The 15,032-nt window shown below is 44.0% G+C and overlaps 1 protein-coding gene across 3 annotated transcripts in view; it reads left to right on the top strand.

Annotated features, from left to right (window-relative positions):
• Positions 1-10,813, top strand: part of MCF2L2 (MCF.2 cell line derived transforming sequence-like 2) — a 527,578-nt gene extending 516,765 nt beyond the window's left edge. For all 3 annotated transcript variants that reach the window (XM_073626295.1, XM_073626294.1, XM_073626296.1), the window contains one exon: positions 3,759-10,813. In XM_073626295.1, coding sequence (XP_073482396.1) covers positions 3,759-3,862 — 104 coding nt within the window. In that variant the 3' untranslated portion in view covers positions 3,863-10,813. The remainder of the gene's footprint in view (positions 1-3,758) is intronic.
• The last annotated feature ends 4,219 nt before the right edge of the window (positions 10,814-15,032 follow it).

Genomic DNA, 15,032 nt, shown 5'->3' with positions numbered 1-15,032 from the left:
ACACTGGTTCGGAAAGGGTTAAACATCTAGGGCAATCAAAGGGTTAACTGTGTGCCTAACATGTTTTTGTGTGTATTATGTTGTGGTTTTTGCTTAGCAGGGAATCAAAGTCCATCACTTCCGCGCTGACAGAACAGAGCTCTGTGTTCTGTCTCTTTCCTTGCCGATCAGCAGGTGCCGGTGGACATCCATTGGCCGGGACATGCTGAATGATTTGTGCTGTGTCTAACCAGAGCACAGCAGGGACATTGGCGGCGCATGTGCACACCCCCTGCCCTGGGAAAGGATTTTTGTCTACTTAGGCGAAGGTGCATTTTAGCCCCCCCCCCCAAGGCAGCTGCCTATGCAGCCTTAAGCCTCCTGGATATGTCCACAACTGCTGCTCTCTTCCTATGCTGTGTGTGCTTGGCGCTGCTAGCTGCCCTCATGTGCTGCAGTAAGCCTGCCGCAGTTGCCCTGGTTTCCTATCTCATGCTGCTCACTGCTCCTAGGGCTGCACTATAGACAAACATAATAAAGCCATTCTCAGCTGGGGATGGAGCACAGTCCCATAGTTGCCAACATTGCAAAAAAAATATGTGGGACACTTTTTTGGCTGTAGGCGGAGCTGTACAATAATTAGGGGGTGGGGCATTCGTTTGTAGGCGTGGCTCAGCAAAAATCTGTGCAGCAACGAAAAATGGGCATGGCTTGCGTGAAAACGTGGGCATGGCTTAAAGGGGCGTGGCTCAAGAGGGTGTGGTTAGAGTCTGAGATGAATGAGGGATGGAGAGGGAAAGGGGGAGAGGGAAAGAGGGAGAAGGAAAGGGGGAGAGGGGAATGACGGGACAGCAGCCCCAGATCCTACACAATAGAAATATGTGTATTCTAGAAAGTTTAACAATCAGCAGATAAAGATACTCCAAACACCTGGTGTTAACGCTTCAATCATCCCGGCACCATGGTTGTTATGGTGTCAGGATGATTGAAGAGCATTATTTCTATTATTATATTGTCATATAAAATGTAATCATTCAACTCACCATAATGCTGAATCAGTGGGATCCCTGAGCGTGTCACCTGCCACGTCGCCTGCCACCAGCAGAGTCTGTCCTTGCATCAGGTGCGCCCGGCAGAGTCTGTCCTTGCATCAGTTGCCCCCGGCAGAGTCTGTCCTTGCATCAGGTGCCCCCGGCAGAGTCTGTCCTTGCATCAGGTGCCCCCGACAGAGTCTGTCCTTGCATCAGGTGCCCCCGGCAGAGTCTGTCCTTGCATCAGGTGCCCCCGGCAGAGTCTGTCCTTGCATCAGGTGCCCCCAGCAGAGTCCGTCCTTGCATCAGGTGCCCCCGGCAGAGTCTGGATAGACCCCCTCAGTGCAGACCCCCTCCATCAGTGCAGACCCCCTCAATCAGTGCAGACCCCCTCCATCAGTGCAGACCCCCCCTCTATTAGTGCAGACCCCCCTCAGTGCAGACCCCCCTCTATTAGTGCAGACCCCCCCTCAGTGCAGACCCCCCCTCTATTAGTGCAGACCCCCCTCAATTAGTGCAGACCCCCCCTCAGTGCAGCCCCTCCTTCTATTAGTGCAGACCCCCCTCAATTAGTGCAGCCCCCCCTCTATTAGTGCAGACCCCCCTCAATTAGTGCAGCCCCCCCTCAATTAGTGCAGCCCCCCCTCAGTGCAGACCCCCTCAGTGCAGCCCCCCCTCTATTAGTGCAGATCCCCCCTCAGTGCAGCCCCCATTCTATTAGTGCAGATCCCCCCTCAGTGCAGCCCCCATTCTATTAGTGCAGACCCCCCCTCAATTAGTGCAGCCCCCCCTCAGTGCAGCCCCCCCTCAATGCGGCCCCCCCGCTCAGTGCAGGAGCGGCCGGTGTGTTCTGCCAAGAAAGTTCCCCTTGGCATGTAAGGACCCCCTGTACTGCGCAGGCGCAGCGCTTGCGCAGTACGGGGCTGGGGAACTTATTGGCAAGACACGGCGCCGGTGCTGCGTCTTCTGCTTCAGTGGAGAGGGGAGGGGCCGTGCAGCTAAAGAAGCCCATTGGCTGCACGGATCGAGCCCCCTTCCTCTCTCCACTTACTCAACACTAGGGGGAAGATCGAGCAGCGGTGCCGGCCACCATTTTGCTGGTCCAAAAATAAAAAAAACAACATTCCCGATTTTCCTTATGGAAAATCCTGATTCGGGACAGCCTTCAATCGGGACGAGGGTCCCAAAATCGGGATTGTCCCGGGAAAATCGGGACTGTTGGCAACTATGCAGTCCCAGCAGGGGGATGTGAGGAGTGGAGCCCCAGCAGGGGAGTGCTCTGTTCCCGCAGGGAGCCCCCGCACAGCTGGCGCTCAAACCAGGGCTGGGACAAAGGTCATCCAGCACCCATGGCAAAGATGCCAAACAATCAGGAGTCTTTCTCTAACATCAGAGTTCCCCCTTCACATCAGCAATGGCCCTTTTCCATCAGAGCCCCCCTTTACCATCAGAGTCCCAATGTATGGAAAGAGCTCCCCCCTTTACCATCAGAGCCCCCACTTACAAAAAGAGCTCTCCAGCGGTGCTGGAACTGTGCATGGTGGGGAGATTGTGGGGGAAGAAAGTGCAGTTGCAGCGGCGGAAGCACAGAGATCAGACTTGTCAGATGAGAACTAGCATGACAGGAAGTGGAGGTTGGCGCGGCGGCGCCCTGTGCACAGTGCCAGCCCACACATGTCCCCCATCAGCTTCGGCCCCGGCTCAGTGAGAAACCCGGACAGCGCTGGATACTGAGGCAGAGGGAGGAGAGAAGGTGCAGCTGGGGGGGGGGGCAAAACACTGCAGGTGAGCAGGGGAGAGTTATGGGGAAATGAAAGAGGCGAATGGTACACAGGTCCGGGACATTGAGCTCCTAGCTGTGTCTACTCTCAGCTGTCCCCTAGCCGGCTGCCCTAAGGCAGCTGCCTGTGCTGCCTTATGTTGGGGCCGGCTCTAAAATTCCTGATCACGTACTAGGTATGTGATGTGGCACAGAAGAGCAGCTCTGCCGCCATACATCAGTAATGCGATGTAAAGTAAGCTCAGAGAAGAGGAGGATTTGGGGCTTATCAGTGCAAAAAACATTGCACAGAGCACTTAAGTACAACATGTTTGTTATTTAAGAAAAAAAAAATGAAAGTAGAAAAAGTTAGTTTGGCTGTACTTCTGTGGATCACAGTTCATTCAGCACTCCTGTGACCCGTTTTCAGGAGACAGCGGGCTGAAGCCCACTGTCAGTTGAGGTCACAGAGCTGGCGCGGGCTCGGGCAAGATCGCGACAATGAAGTTGGGATCCACCTACAGGCCTGGACCGGCACCGAGCTCAGCCTTTCAGCCGGCTGTTGAGAGTCTGAGCCAGCCGCTCTTTTCCCCTCCACAGCCTAGCACTGCAGTGAGTGAGGGGGAGGCAGAGCAGACAGCGGTGACTGACAGTCTACAGCTCTCTGCTCACTGAACCATGAGAACTGAGAGATCTGCAGGGGTTTTATCACTCGATTCTCAGTGTTAGAGCCAGCGGGGGACCGATGCTGCATCCACCTAGGGAAGTATGATTCTGAAAAAAAAACTAAAAATTCCATTCTTCTCTTTTAAGGGTTTACAATCATTTTAAGTTATGCTATGTGAATGAGAATGTGTAAGAAATATAAAATACATTGGTGTTACCCCAATTTAACTGCAAAAGGAGAAATACACTTTAAAAACGAATAACAATATGCAGAACCATTGGCAATTTCAAATAATAACAGCATTTTGTTTGATCTCTGCAAGCTTACAGTGACACATGCCAAATGTCAGCGGCATCCGCCTCCATGAAAGAGAAGCAGAACGAACACACAAGAAGTCTTGTAACAGAACAGAAGGCAGTAAGTTGAACTCCCAAAGTGGCAGGTTTGAGTCATCAGTGGTTTTGTTACCCAGCCTGTATCTACCAACTGACACATATGGTTTATGGTTGATCCTGTGGAAAGGCAGTGCAGAAAGGCAGAAGATCTGCAGAGCGTGGTATTCCAAGAAGATGAAATACTTGTGTTATTTTCTACCATGACCTACATTAGGTCTACATCAGAGAGGAAAATGAACTATGCATTTGACTCTATGCAGCTTCTGGTTTCCCTGCGGCTGAAGAACTCTCTTTTTCCATCTTGAGATTGTTTCCTATTGACTTAATATCCTTCTTACTTGCTGAATGTACAGGTGAAAGCTTTACTGGTTCCACAAGCACTTTGCAAATAAGTCTGTGCAACAAGATTGCAGTTTCCAGGTGTTGACATCTTGGTTCCAGTTTGGGCTCAACTACACAAGGCATATTAATCACCTGTAAGCATTAGATTTAACCCCTGGTTGGGTACTGCCTAAATTTAAATCAGTGTACTGCATACTAAGTAAGCCTAGGTTCACACTTGTGCAGGCCATGTAGCCCATGTTTGCTCAGGCACAGCAGCCCATTAGTTTGAATGGGCTGCTGTGCCTACGTTGCAGGTGACCAATGCGATTTACCTGCGGTTCCCACAAGCACACTGCAGGTGACCATGCAATTTAATTCGGTTCCCGCAAATGTGCTGCAGGCTGAGATGTGTAGGGGTACCATTCAGACTGAATGGAAGCCCTGCACGTCTGGCAAGAGCCGCATGATTTGGTTGCGGGTGCTGGCACAGGTGCGATTCCTGCACCCACAACCAGCCTGCAGGCAAGTGTGAACCTAGCCTGTCTACAAGCGGTCACACCTCGTGTTCACAAGAAATTAACATTTCTGGAGCAGTTGAACCATCATGCTATATTCAATGTGTAATGTATTAGCTCTTAACAAATTCTTTATTTTATGTCTTTGTACACGCACAGTGATTTTTCCCTCTTCCCAGGAAACTTTCCTGGATCTTAGCTAAATTCAAGACATTGTAGTAGTGTGTTTGTCTTTTATCATTTCTCTTGAATGAATGATTTGCACTTTGAAATCACAATGTTATATGGATAAAGAAAGTACTGCTAATATAAAAGTCACATAATTTGCATCTCTACAGAACTATCACTTACCACAGTAAGGGGTCTGTTCATTAAAAGTTTTGCTAGATGAGAATCATAAGCATTTGCCCAGCTGTCACAAAATCTGACCATATTTTGCTTAGGCTGGGTTCACACCTATGCAAATTGGATGCAGGTTTCCCCACATTCAGGTTGCATGACAGGAGATTGTGACTGGCTCTCCATGGAGCCGGTTCACATATCTCCGTTGCGTCTTTGGCTCCGTTTCAGGGCCGAATTCAGGCAAAAATTCAGCCCAGATTCGTCCCTGAAACGGAGAACAGGGACGCATTGGACCCATTGCTACGAGCCACATCCGTCGGAGGTGTGAACCCAGCCTGAATACTGTGATTCCCTATGATTGTCAGCTCCATCTAGAGGCCATACTTCAAAACAATTCCACATTATGACCACTAGATGGGGTGATGATCATAGAAAACCAATAGATTCAGCAAAAACGGCCAGATGTTGCAACAACTGGGTAAATGCTAAAGAATTTTTATCCTGCTAATTTTTTGTAAATGGATCCCCCAAGAGTCAAGCAAGCGTATTCACTAGAGTTAAAGTAAAAGGTGCCTAGTGCAGTAATCTATATCATTCAATCACAATTTACTCTACCGAAGCCAGAACGTATAAGATAGATTCTGTTTGGTTGCTGTTGTTACTGCAGCTTGCATTTTACTACCTGCACTGATCTATTGAATAAGCCCAAAGATTTTCTGCTATGAAGAGTTCTACTACTTACTGCCAGTATTGTTCTAGATAATGTCATTGATCAGTTGAAAAGATTGATAACTATTTGTTCCTCTTATATCTAGATATAATCTAAGATCCGAATTTGTCATAATTAGGCCACCAATTATGGCCTAATTTGCTGCTTGGACCTCATTAGGGCCTCTCCTGACAAACAGATGTGCAGCTTTACACAATGCCAGCAAAGAACATCTACCCAAAACAAAAATACAAATTTGTCACTGCTATTTATTAAATATGAATGTTAAAAACATGGTTCATTTTTACATTTCATTGAATGCACATTTTTTTCTGATAGGTAATTTTCTTTATTGTATCATTTGTGCATAGGCTCCCATAGTATTTTAAGGCCAATTTCACTCCAGTGATATTTCTGATTCAGATAGACAGCAGCAGGTTGCACAACCCACTAGTTTATAATCTTTCTCTAGACCCCTACCATACCAGAGCAATTACCCTGTTGCATTTGTGTTCCCCAGTTGTTTTTTTCTACACTGTGGAAAATCCCTCAGGATGGTGGGTATAAAGCTGGCCAAGTCACAAACTAAGGCAGGAATGTGTGGATCAACTGAAAACTTTGAAAGCAAGGTCTCTTTTCTAGGGAAGTGAGTGACTTGAACCCAGAACTTGAATCAGCACTGAAAAGAATTATCATCATATTATAGCCACGTTCACAAGATCAACATATGTTCTCACCCGCTGCCTCACACACGGAACACCAGAACGACCGGACCAACATTTCTGTTGGTTGAAATCCACCTGGGGATAAGACTCCTGGCATCTGAGTTCAGAAAATTGAGCAGCAATTACTATATCCCCTCTTCTCCTCCACAGATAGTTACAGGTGCAATGTGTTATCCAGTCATTCCGACTTACCATCTCCTTCTCACGTGTACGTTATCCTGGTGTACAGAAGGGAACTTCCTCCTTCACATTCATGGTATACAGGCAAGCATGAAAAAAACACAGCTTCTTCTAGTGTAGTAACATTTATTAAAACATATAAAATTATTATGATATACCACCTAAAATTCACAACAGTGTAGCTGACACACTTCATGTTTACGGCCTCTTCATGGGCACCTGTTGACTTTTTTAAAAATCTTAATATTTTCTGAAATATTAAACTATCACTAGAGACAAACATTTTTACTATAGTAACCATGTTGTCAACCATACTTTCTTTATTTCTCAATACTTCTTGTTTTTCTATCTTCCCAACTTCCTTCTGATAAAAAAGACAAGACCTATTAAGAAATTATGAGAGTATTACGGAAGAAAATAGAATGGCGCTTGCTCTCATTATAGGGGTCTTTACAGGGTCTCTTTTGAAAATATAACAATGTTTCCAGAGGATCTGTGTTAACTGCCTATGTTGTAAACCACACTCTCTTTATTTCTCAATCATTCTTGTCTTTCTGTTTTCCACTGATAGAAAAACCGGAACTGTTGTGAAATGAATGAGAGTTCTACAAAAGAAAATGCAATGTAGTTTGGTATGGTTTACAACATACATAGTTAGCATAGATGTTTCATAAGTATTGGAACTTTCTCAATCCTCTGAGATCCTGTTTTAAAGGAGTTGTAAACCCTCAAGGTTTTTCACCTTAACGCATTCTATGCATTAAAGTGAAAAACCTTCTGTGCTGCAGCTGCCCCCCCAGAGCCCCCCTTTTTCTTACCTGAACCCGATCGCTCCAGCAATGAGCACGAGCCCAGCAGCTCCAGCCACTGTCTCAGGTCCTCATTGGATAGATTGGTAGCAACAGGAGCCATTGGCGGGCCGAGTCCTACTGTCTGTGTCAATGGACGCAGCAGTGGGACTCAGGAGTGTGCCCGCTCAGGAGACCCCATGGAAAGCATCTCTCCATGGGGGCACCCGATGAAGAGGAGGAGCCAGGAGCGTCGTCGGGGCACCCCAGAAAAGGAGGATCGGGCCGCTCTGTGCAAAACCATTGCAAAGAGCGGGTAACTATAACATGTTTGTTATATTACAAAAAAAAAACAACCTTTACAATCACTTAAAAGCTTCATATACCCAATCATCCCATAATAACCTTTATAAAGGCTCCCAACATTAAAGATATGACACACCAGGGGTTTTCAATCCACCTAGAAACGTGGGACTGTGGGGTTTTCCAGGTGTGGGAGGTGTAAGGGATGTAGAAGTGCAAAGAAAAAAAATAGACTATCCAAATTTAGTTTATTAATAAAAAGGTGAAATTTAAAGTGTTACTAAACTAACAAAAATAAAATCAGTCTGTATATGCAGTAAAGCATGCTTGTTATACCCACTGTGGAACCCAAGAGGTTAATCCTCTGCATTGTGTAAAAAGGCTGTTTGATCCTGTCTTTTCTGATCCCCTTCTTCCACAGTCCCCAAACCATCTCTTGATAGAACAGATCCTTTGGGGCAAGCCACACATGCTCAATTTGGTGTGTATTGCTAGAGAGTTATTTTTTGTGTTGGGAGAGTGCATGTGATCAGCACAGGGCCAATCAGCACTGTCCATACAGAGGGACAGGGGTCCTGCAGCCTTATAGGACAATCAGGGGAGAATGAGAACTCCTCCTACAAGCTTTAACCAGACACTGATAGACATCACAAGACTGCTATATACATATGCATTTGTATATGCATTTCCATGTTCTGTGTACTGTGGGAGACCAGATATAGTGAATAAACGGTCCTGGGTTTAGTAACACTTTAAAGGCTAAGTTCACCTTTGCAGAAAAAAATAAATGCACATATTTTTGTCAGGAAAAAAATGTGTACTTATTTTTTCCTGCAGGTGCCTGGAAAGCATTGTACCCATGATCAATAAATGATGGACACAATGTTGGCTCCTGTAGACGTGCCCCACAGCTTTCAGCCCAGACTTCTGTATGGACCTTCTGTTTGAAGCCGAGGGTGTGTCAGTGAACTACTGGAGCGCTCATCAGAACCCCCACAGCCCATTGAAACTACAAGTCAGTCTGCTGTGGTGGCAGACAGTACTTGTTTTTTCCTGCAGAACTGTGCTGTTTTTTAAAAAATGTGACACTGGGTGCTGGGAGTGGAACTGTCACAGGGAGGGGAGGAATGAGGGAAGAGGAGTCAGGAGCCTGGATCATATTACATGGTGCACTCTAAATACAGGTGTAACATATAAAAGGTTACAAAGGTGAACTTATCCTTTCATCCACTTCTTACCTTTGAGATTAGGTCTGTGGTATATGTCTTAGAATGGCCATGCTGTAAATTTTATGTAGAACGTACTATACATAGGTTGAGACAATGCATTGACAAGGGCACATATACAACATAGCTTCTATGAAACATAATTCCTTGCCCCTCAAATGTATTTGTGAGGACATATTATTAGTTTTTTTTACAATAAACACTCTGGTTTTTAAGCATACTACACTATTAGGCCCCTTTCACACTAGCAGACTGATCGGGTCCACCTGTCAGTTTTTCAGGTGGACCTGATTGGACCCTCCAGTGCCCTATATGAAGCTGCGGGTGTAAACTGGCATGTGTCCTTTTATACCCACCGACATCCAATCCGACCTGCTAAAAACAGACAGATTGGGATGTGTTCTGTTTACATCTGACCACCCATAGTGGAGAGTGGGCTGTGTCTGTGTCCGCTCTGTATAAGCAGAGCAATCATGGACTAGCCATCCGCCTGCTCAGCAGGGCTCAGCGGGGCTCAGCAGACAGATTCCCCGCTGAAAAGGCAGACTCCAACGGAGTCCGCCCTGCATGGACGGGGCCTTAGTCTTTGTGCAGGTTTCTCTCTGTTTATCTTTTTCATGAAACATAATTAACGTGATCCTATTCACTTTAAAATATGTCAAAATGGTAAACCTAGTGGGCTGAATACATTTTAAAAGGGGAAAAAACAAGGAGAGAGAAGTCTCTAGAAAAGGAAAGTATTTTGTTTATAGATTACATACAGGTCCACAATGCTGCAATCAGATTTTGATATGATTTTCAGTGCAATTATGTAGTGCAGGGGTCTCAAACTGACGGCCCTCCAGCCGTTGCGAAACTACAAGTCCCATGAGGCATTGCGAGGCTGGCAGTTACAAGTATGACTCCCTCAGGCAGAGGCATGATGGGACTTGTAGTTCCGCAACAGCTGGAGGGCCGCCAGTTTGAGTCCCCTGATGTAGTGTAACTTGGATGTTGTTTGTATATTCTATGGCGACAAACTCACGTTGGAATGGCACCAAATTAGTGCAGGAACCTTTTCCAAAATTGCGCCATGCTGAGTTGCATTGATTTGAATGGGCACCACTGTAAACAATGTGAACTTCCCATGTGATTTTGTGACTCAAGTCACATCTGAAATCACACTAGTGGGAACAGAGCCTAAGATTGTTCTGCATGGTAAAATCATTATCTGCTGCTTCATGGATGAAAGCTGAAATATAAAGAATTGTATGTTCTGAGCCTGATGATGGCATAACAGTCCTAAAAAGAAATGTGTATTATAAATAATGAAAGTGTTTGCATTATTATTAATGCAGGTGCCAGGAGTCTTATTCATAGGCAAATCGTGACCTACAAATGTTCCGGTGACAAAGATAGCGGATGAGCACGTGCTCTAATATATAAATGATGGTATACTATGGTGAGTTCAGAGGAGGTCTAGAAAGCTGCTACAGATTGGATTATTCTACCAGCACTGTGTCTCTGACATTGAAATGAATTACCTGTAATGATCATCATTGTAGAATTTTTTTCTTTTGTTTAACCTGAAGTGACACAAAACTCAATCAGTACCATACTGCATACTTTCTTACCCAATTTACTACATTTTGTATTAAGAGCTTTTCAGCTCAGTTGTTCTCTGCTAACTGGTCGGTCTGTGGACTTTTCTGTAAATGGTATTGGCAAATCAAAACAGATTCTAAGTGGAAGAAAGTGAAAATGAACATTGCATCTGAGTTTTGTACAATGTACCATCCTGAAGTCAGAGTTGTTTGAATTATATAATGTTCAATTTACAACTGAAACTATGTAAATATTTCTTTTTCACCTGAATAAATTATAAATGCTTCATTGTAGATGATGAGCCATGACTTATGTTTGGGTGTGACTTGTATTGTGCAGAATCTGCTGACTACTGGGGCATACTGTATTTATTACAAGGTTTTCTCACTGTCCAAGGGACATAAAGTCCAACCCTGAGCTGTTTTTTTTTTTTAAAACATTTTTAATTTTTGTAGTCTAGGCCATAATGAAGTAAATAATACACAAACACTATACATTCCTTTCAAGTGACCTCCAGACAAAACATAGAAAATGATTCTATTTGAGGAGTCATTTTACTTTTTCTCTGTTTTTCCATTCTTGAATAAACGGCTTCACAGAATAATTCGTTGAGGTGAAAAGCAAAGATATGCCAAAAATGAATTGATGTGGTTGGGCGCAACATAACTGATCTATATTAATTTTATTATTGCTGCCTCCACTTTCCTTGAGGTCAAATGTTCATTAACAGAAACAAAGACATGTACCTTACTTGAAAAATGTTGGGATTGCTGCCTGTCTGCTGGCCATCTCTTTCCACAACTTACTGGATTCTCTTCTTCTGTTTACTTTCAATTACTAAGGACTACATATCCCATGGTACCTTGCTGCCTGTAAGCAGTGATTCCTGTACTGACACCACCTCCTGAAACTCCTCCTCTCTGCACCTCTGTAGTTCAGAAGGGAGGGTCTGTGAAATGTGTGACAAAACAGTGTCTACCCACAGGGCATAGTGAATAGCTGTACAGATTTAAAAAAAGTAAATGTGTGGAGATCTTCTCAAAGTAAGTTTGTGAACTCCAAGACTGTCCAGATTAATAGGAGTAGGCTAGAAAAAAAATGAAATGCAAAGTGGAAATTAACATATGATTTTACATTTTGAACTTATGTAGCAACCTCCTAGATAGTTGCTAAGATTAGTTAGATTTAGTGCTGACTCACTGTGTTCAGTAGAGCTGGTCAATTTCTCCAACCCATCAGAAACTTCAACCAGGTCACTTCCGGTTTCTTTAAACCCTTATTAATTGGAGATTTTGACGAGTGTGTGGTTAGACACAACACCGACAACCGAATAGAGTCCGGTACAGGAAGATTGAGCTGTTTTGACAGCACAGCGGCTAACGAGGACAAAGTTGTCGCTGCCTCGGAGGCAGACATTTTGTTGGCTAGAATCGGATTGGAGTAAGAATCTCCGTTCATAATATCCTGCACCAGAATCGGTTGCCGGTGTTGTGTCCAACCACCAATTAGTTAAAAACTCCAATTACTGCTGGTTTAAATAAACCGGAAGTTAAGTGGTTGGAGTTTCTGATGGGTTGGAGAAATTGACAGAACACCGGGTGTGTTTTTGTTAGGTACATTTAGCTTGCCCCACTGTAACCAGATCAGCTATGATTATTGTGTTAGGTAAATTCAGTGCTCACTTTAACCGGTGCAGCTGATTAATTAGGTTCTCAGCTGCTGCCAGTCTGACGGCTCCCTCTGCTTTCCAGAGAGCGATGAGAATTCTCTGGAAAATAGGTGTGGAACTATGCATATTTATGCAGCCCTGGCCAATCCCAGGGAGCAGGGCGTGGAACTATGCAGCTGGCAGTATGAATATTTCTGCTGCCTTGGCTAATCCCAGGGAGCAAAGCCCTGAAGGCTGCTGGTAAACTACATAATTTTCTTGCAGAGGATCAGTCCAGCCTGGGGGCTGCTGCCCTACTAGTTGCGCTTTCAGTGCCAATAAGGCCCAGTTCACACTGGTGCGACATACACTCCGACTTTGAGAGCACATGTTGCATGACAAAATCAATCAATAAAAATCAATGTTTACCTATGAGAGCCGTCTTAACTGGTCCAACTTGTGTCGGTCCGACTTTGAAAAAGGTTCCTGCACTACTTTGGTCCGAATTCTGTCCAATTCAGCCCATGGAATTGAATGGAAGTTGCATCCAATTCGGATCATCATCTCAACTGATGTGATTTGGATCCAACATTACAGAAGGATTATACATGCGTTCCCTGAAGCTGCTTCAAAGACACACTAAAGTCACGCCTAAGTCGCCTGGCAAAATCGCGTGACTTTCAGGCCATGGCAGTGTGAACCGAGCCTAATTGTTAATGGCACACCAAACACAGAAGCAAACACACATTTTGCCAGGTGGAAACACGAGTGATAAACACAGCAAAGCACACAGTAGAAAGGTGCAAACTGCAACACGCCAAAAAGTGTGGTAGAAACTCACCACGTTCCCCTCCAAAAAACATTCTGGAGCTTCTTTGGGGCAATTTTCGCACGTAGGCAGCCCATTCACATGAATGGGCTTCCCTCTGTGTGATGAGTGAAAACGCCCCTCAAAAAACGCATGCGGGAACGTGAGTCCCTGCTACAAGGATATGTGAATGGGGTCTGATAGCTGAGTGTCTCTGTCCTATGTATAAAGCTGGCCATACACTATTCAAGCTGATTGTATAATCTCTGTACAATTGCCTTTTGATTTACCAGAACTAAGGAATAGGATGACCCACCTGAACAACTAATTCAATTTGTATAAAGTCAGGCAGGCCCTTGCACTACATAGCCGATGGGATATCTAAAAGAGATTGTACAATTAGATTATACAGATAATGGGTGGAAAATAAATGAAGTGGTATGGTAATGAGGGAAGATGCGGTCCAGACAGGTAAACATGCACTATCATGCCCTCTTTTATGATGCAGCAAGGAAATGCATGGTGGGATACAATCGACAGGAAGTGATGGAATCAAAAAGCATTTTTAAACATCTGAACAGATAGATGTTCAACAAAAGTTCAACGTTTCATTAAATGAGGTAAGTGAGAAATAAGCACATTGGGATTTCTGGGCCAGAAATGACAATAGAAAATCCTTCTATTTATTATGTCAAGTGAAATTCTGCCTGAAAAGGTGAATTTAGTCTTTAAAGTGTTACAAAACCCACTACAGAAAAATCAGTCTGTATATGCAGTAAAGCATGCTTGTTATATTCACTCTGGAAACTAAAGGATTAATCCTCTGCATTGCGTAAAAAGGATGTTTGATCCTGTCTTCTCGGTTCCTCCCCTTCTTCCATTGTCCCCAATCCATCTGCTGATGGAACAGAGCATTGGGTGCTACAAGCTTTAACCAGACACTGATAGAAGTCACAAGACTGCTATATACTGCCGATGAGAAAAGGTATTAAGCAGTTTATATTTATTACAATAATTGCATTTTCATGTTCTGTGTACTGTGGGAGACCAGATATAGTGAATGCTTAGATTGTTACGTCTGCTTCGATTTTCTTGATGTTCAAGTCTATAGCGGATGTTTCTTCTTTCAAACCGATCCAGCCTGAAGCTGGAACACAATGTTGGGTCCTTCCCCTCTTTTACCAGAAGTGATATATAAGCTCCTAATGCCTCCTTATGTATCTCTAGATTGCCCCCAATAGAATTCATATATGTCCGAAAGTAAGGGATTAAAATTCCTATAAACTTTTTAAAACATAGAGAAGTGAAACCATCGGGGCCTGGACTTCTACCTACCCCAGTGCTTTTAATTTCCTGTTGTATTTCTTCTGTAGTAATATCCCCATCTAATTTAATGGCGTCTTCTTCTGATATAACTGGGAATTTTGATTTCTGTAAATATTTTTCTATTTTATTTTGTCTGAGCTTGATATCGTTCAAGTTCTGGGTATTGTTCACTCTATATAATACTTGATAATATTCCTGTAAAATGTTAGTAATAGCACTCGTTCAGTATTTCAAATCCCTTTTCTTATCTTTCAGTTTTTCTATATAGTTTACATTACTTCTGGGTTTATTAAACCTGCCAATAATTTCCCCGGTCTATTTCCTGCTTCATAATACCTTTTAGCTGTTAAAGTTACATAGTTACATAGTAGGTGAGGTTGAAAAAAGACACAAGTCCATCAAGTCCAACCTATGTGTGTGATTATGTGTCAGTATTACATTACATATCCCTGTATGTTGCGGTAATTTAGGTGATTATCTAATAGTTTCTTGAAGCTATCAATGCTTCCCGCTGAGACCACCGCCTGTGGAAGGGAATTCCTCATCCTTGCCGCTCTTACAGTAAAGAACCCTCTACATAGTTTAAGGTTAAACCTCTTTTCTTCTAATTGTAATGAGTGGCCACGAGTCTTATTAAACTCTCTTCTGCGAAAAAGTTTTATCCCTATTGTGTGGTCACCAGTACAGGATTTGTAAATTGAAATCCTATCCCCTCTCAAGCGT

Source organism: Aquarana catesbeiana, linkage group LG04 (assembly GCF_042186555.1).
Source record: "Aquarana catesbeiana isolate 2022-GZ linkage group LG04, ASM4218655v1, whole genome shotgun sequence".
NCBI classification, from domain to species: domain Eukaryota; kingdom Metazoa; phylum Chordata; class Amphibia; order Anura; family Ranidae; genus Aquarana; species Aquarana catesbeiana.
Note: the sequence above shows the minus strand (reverse complement) of the source record. Positions and strands in the feature narration are given on the sequence as shown.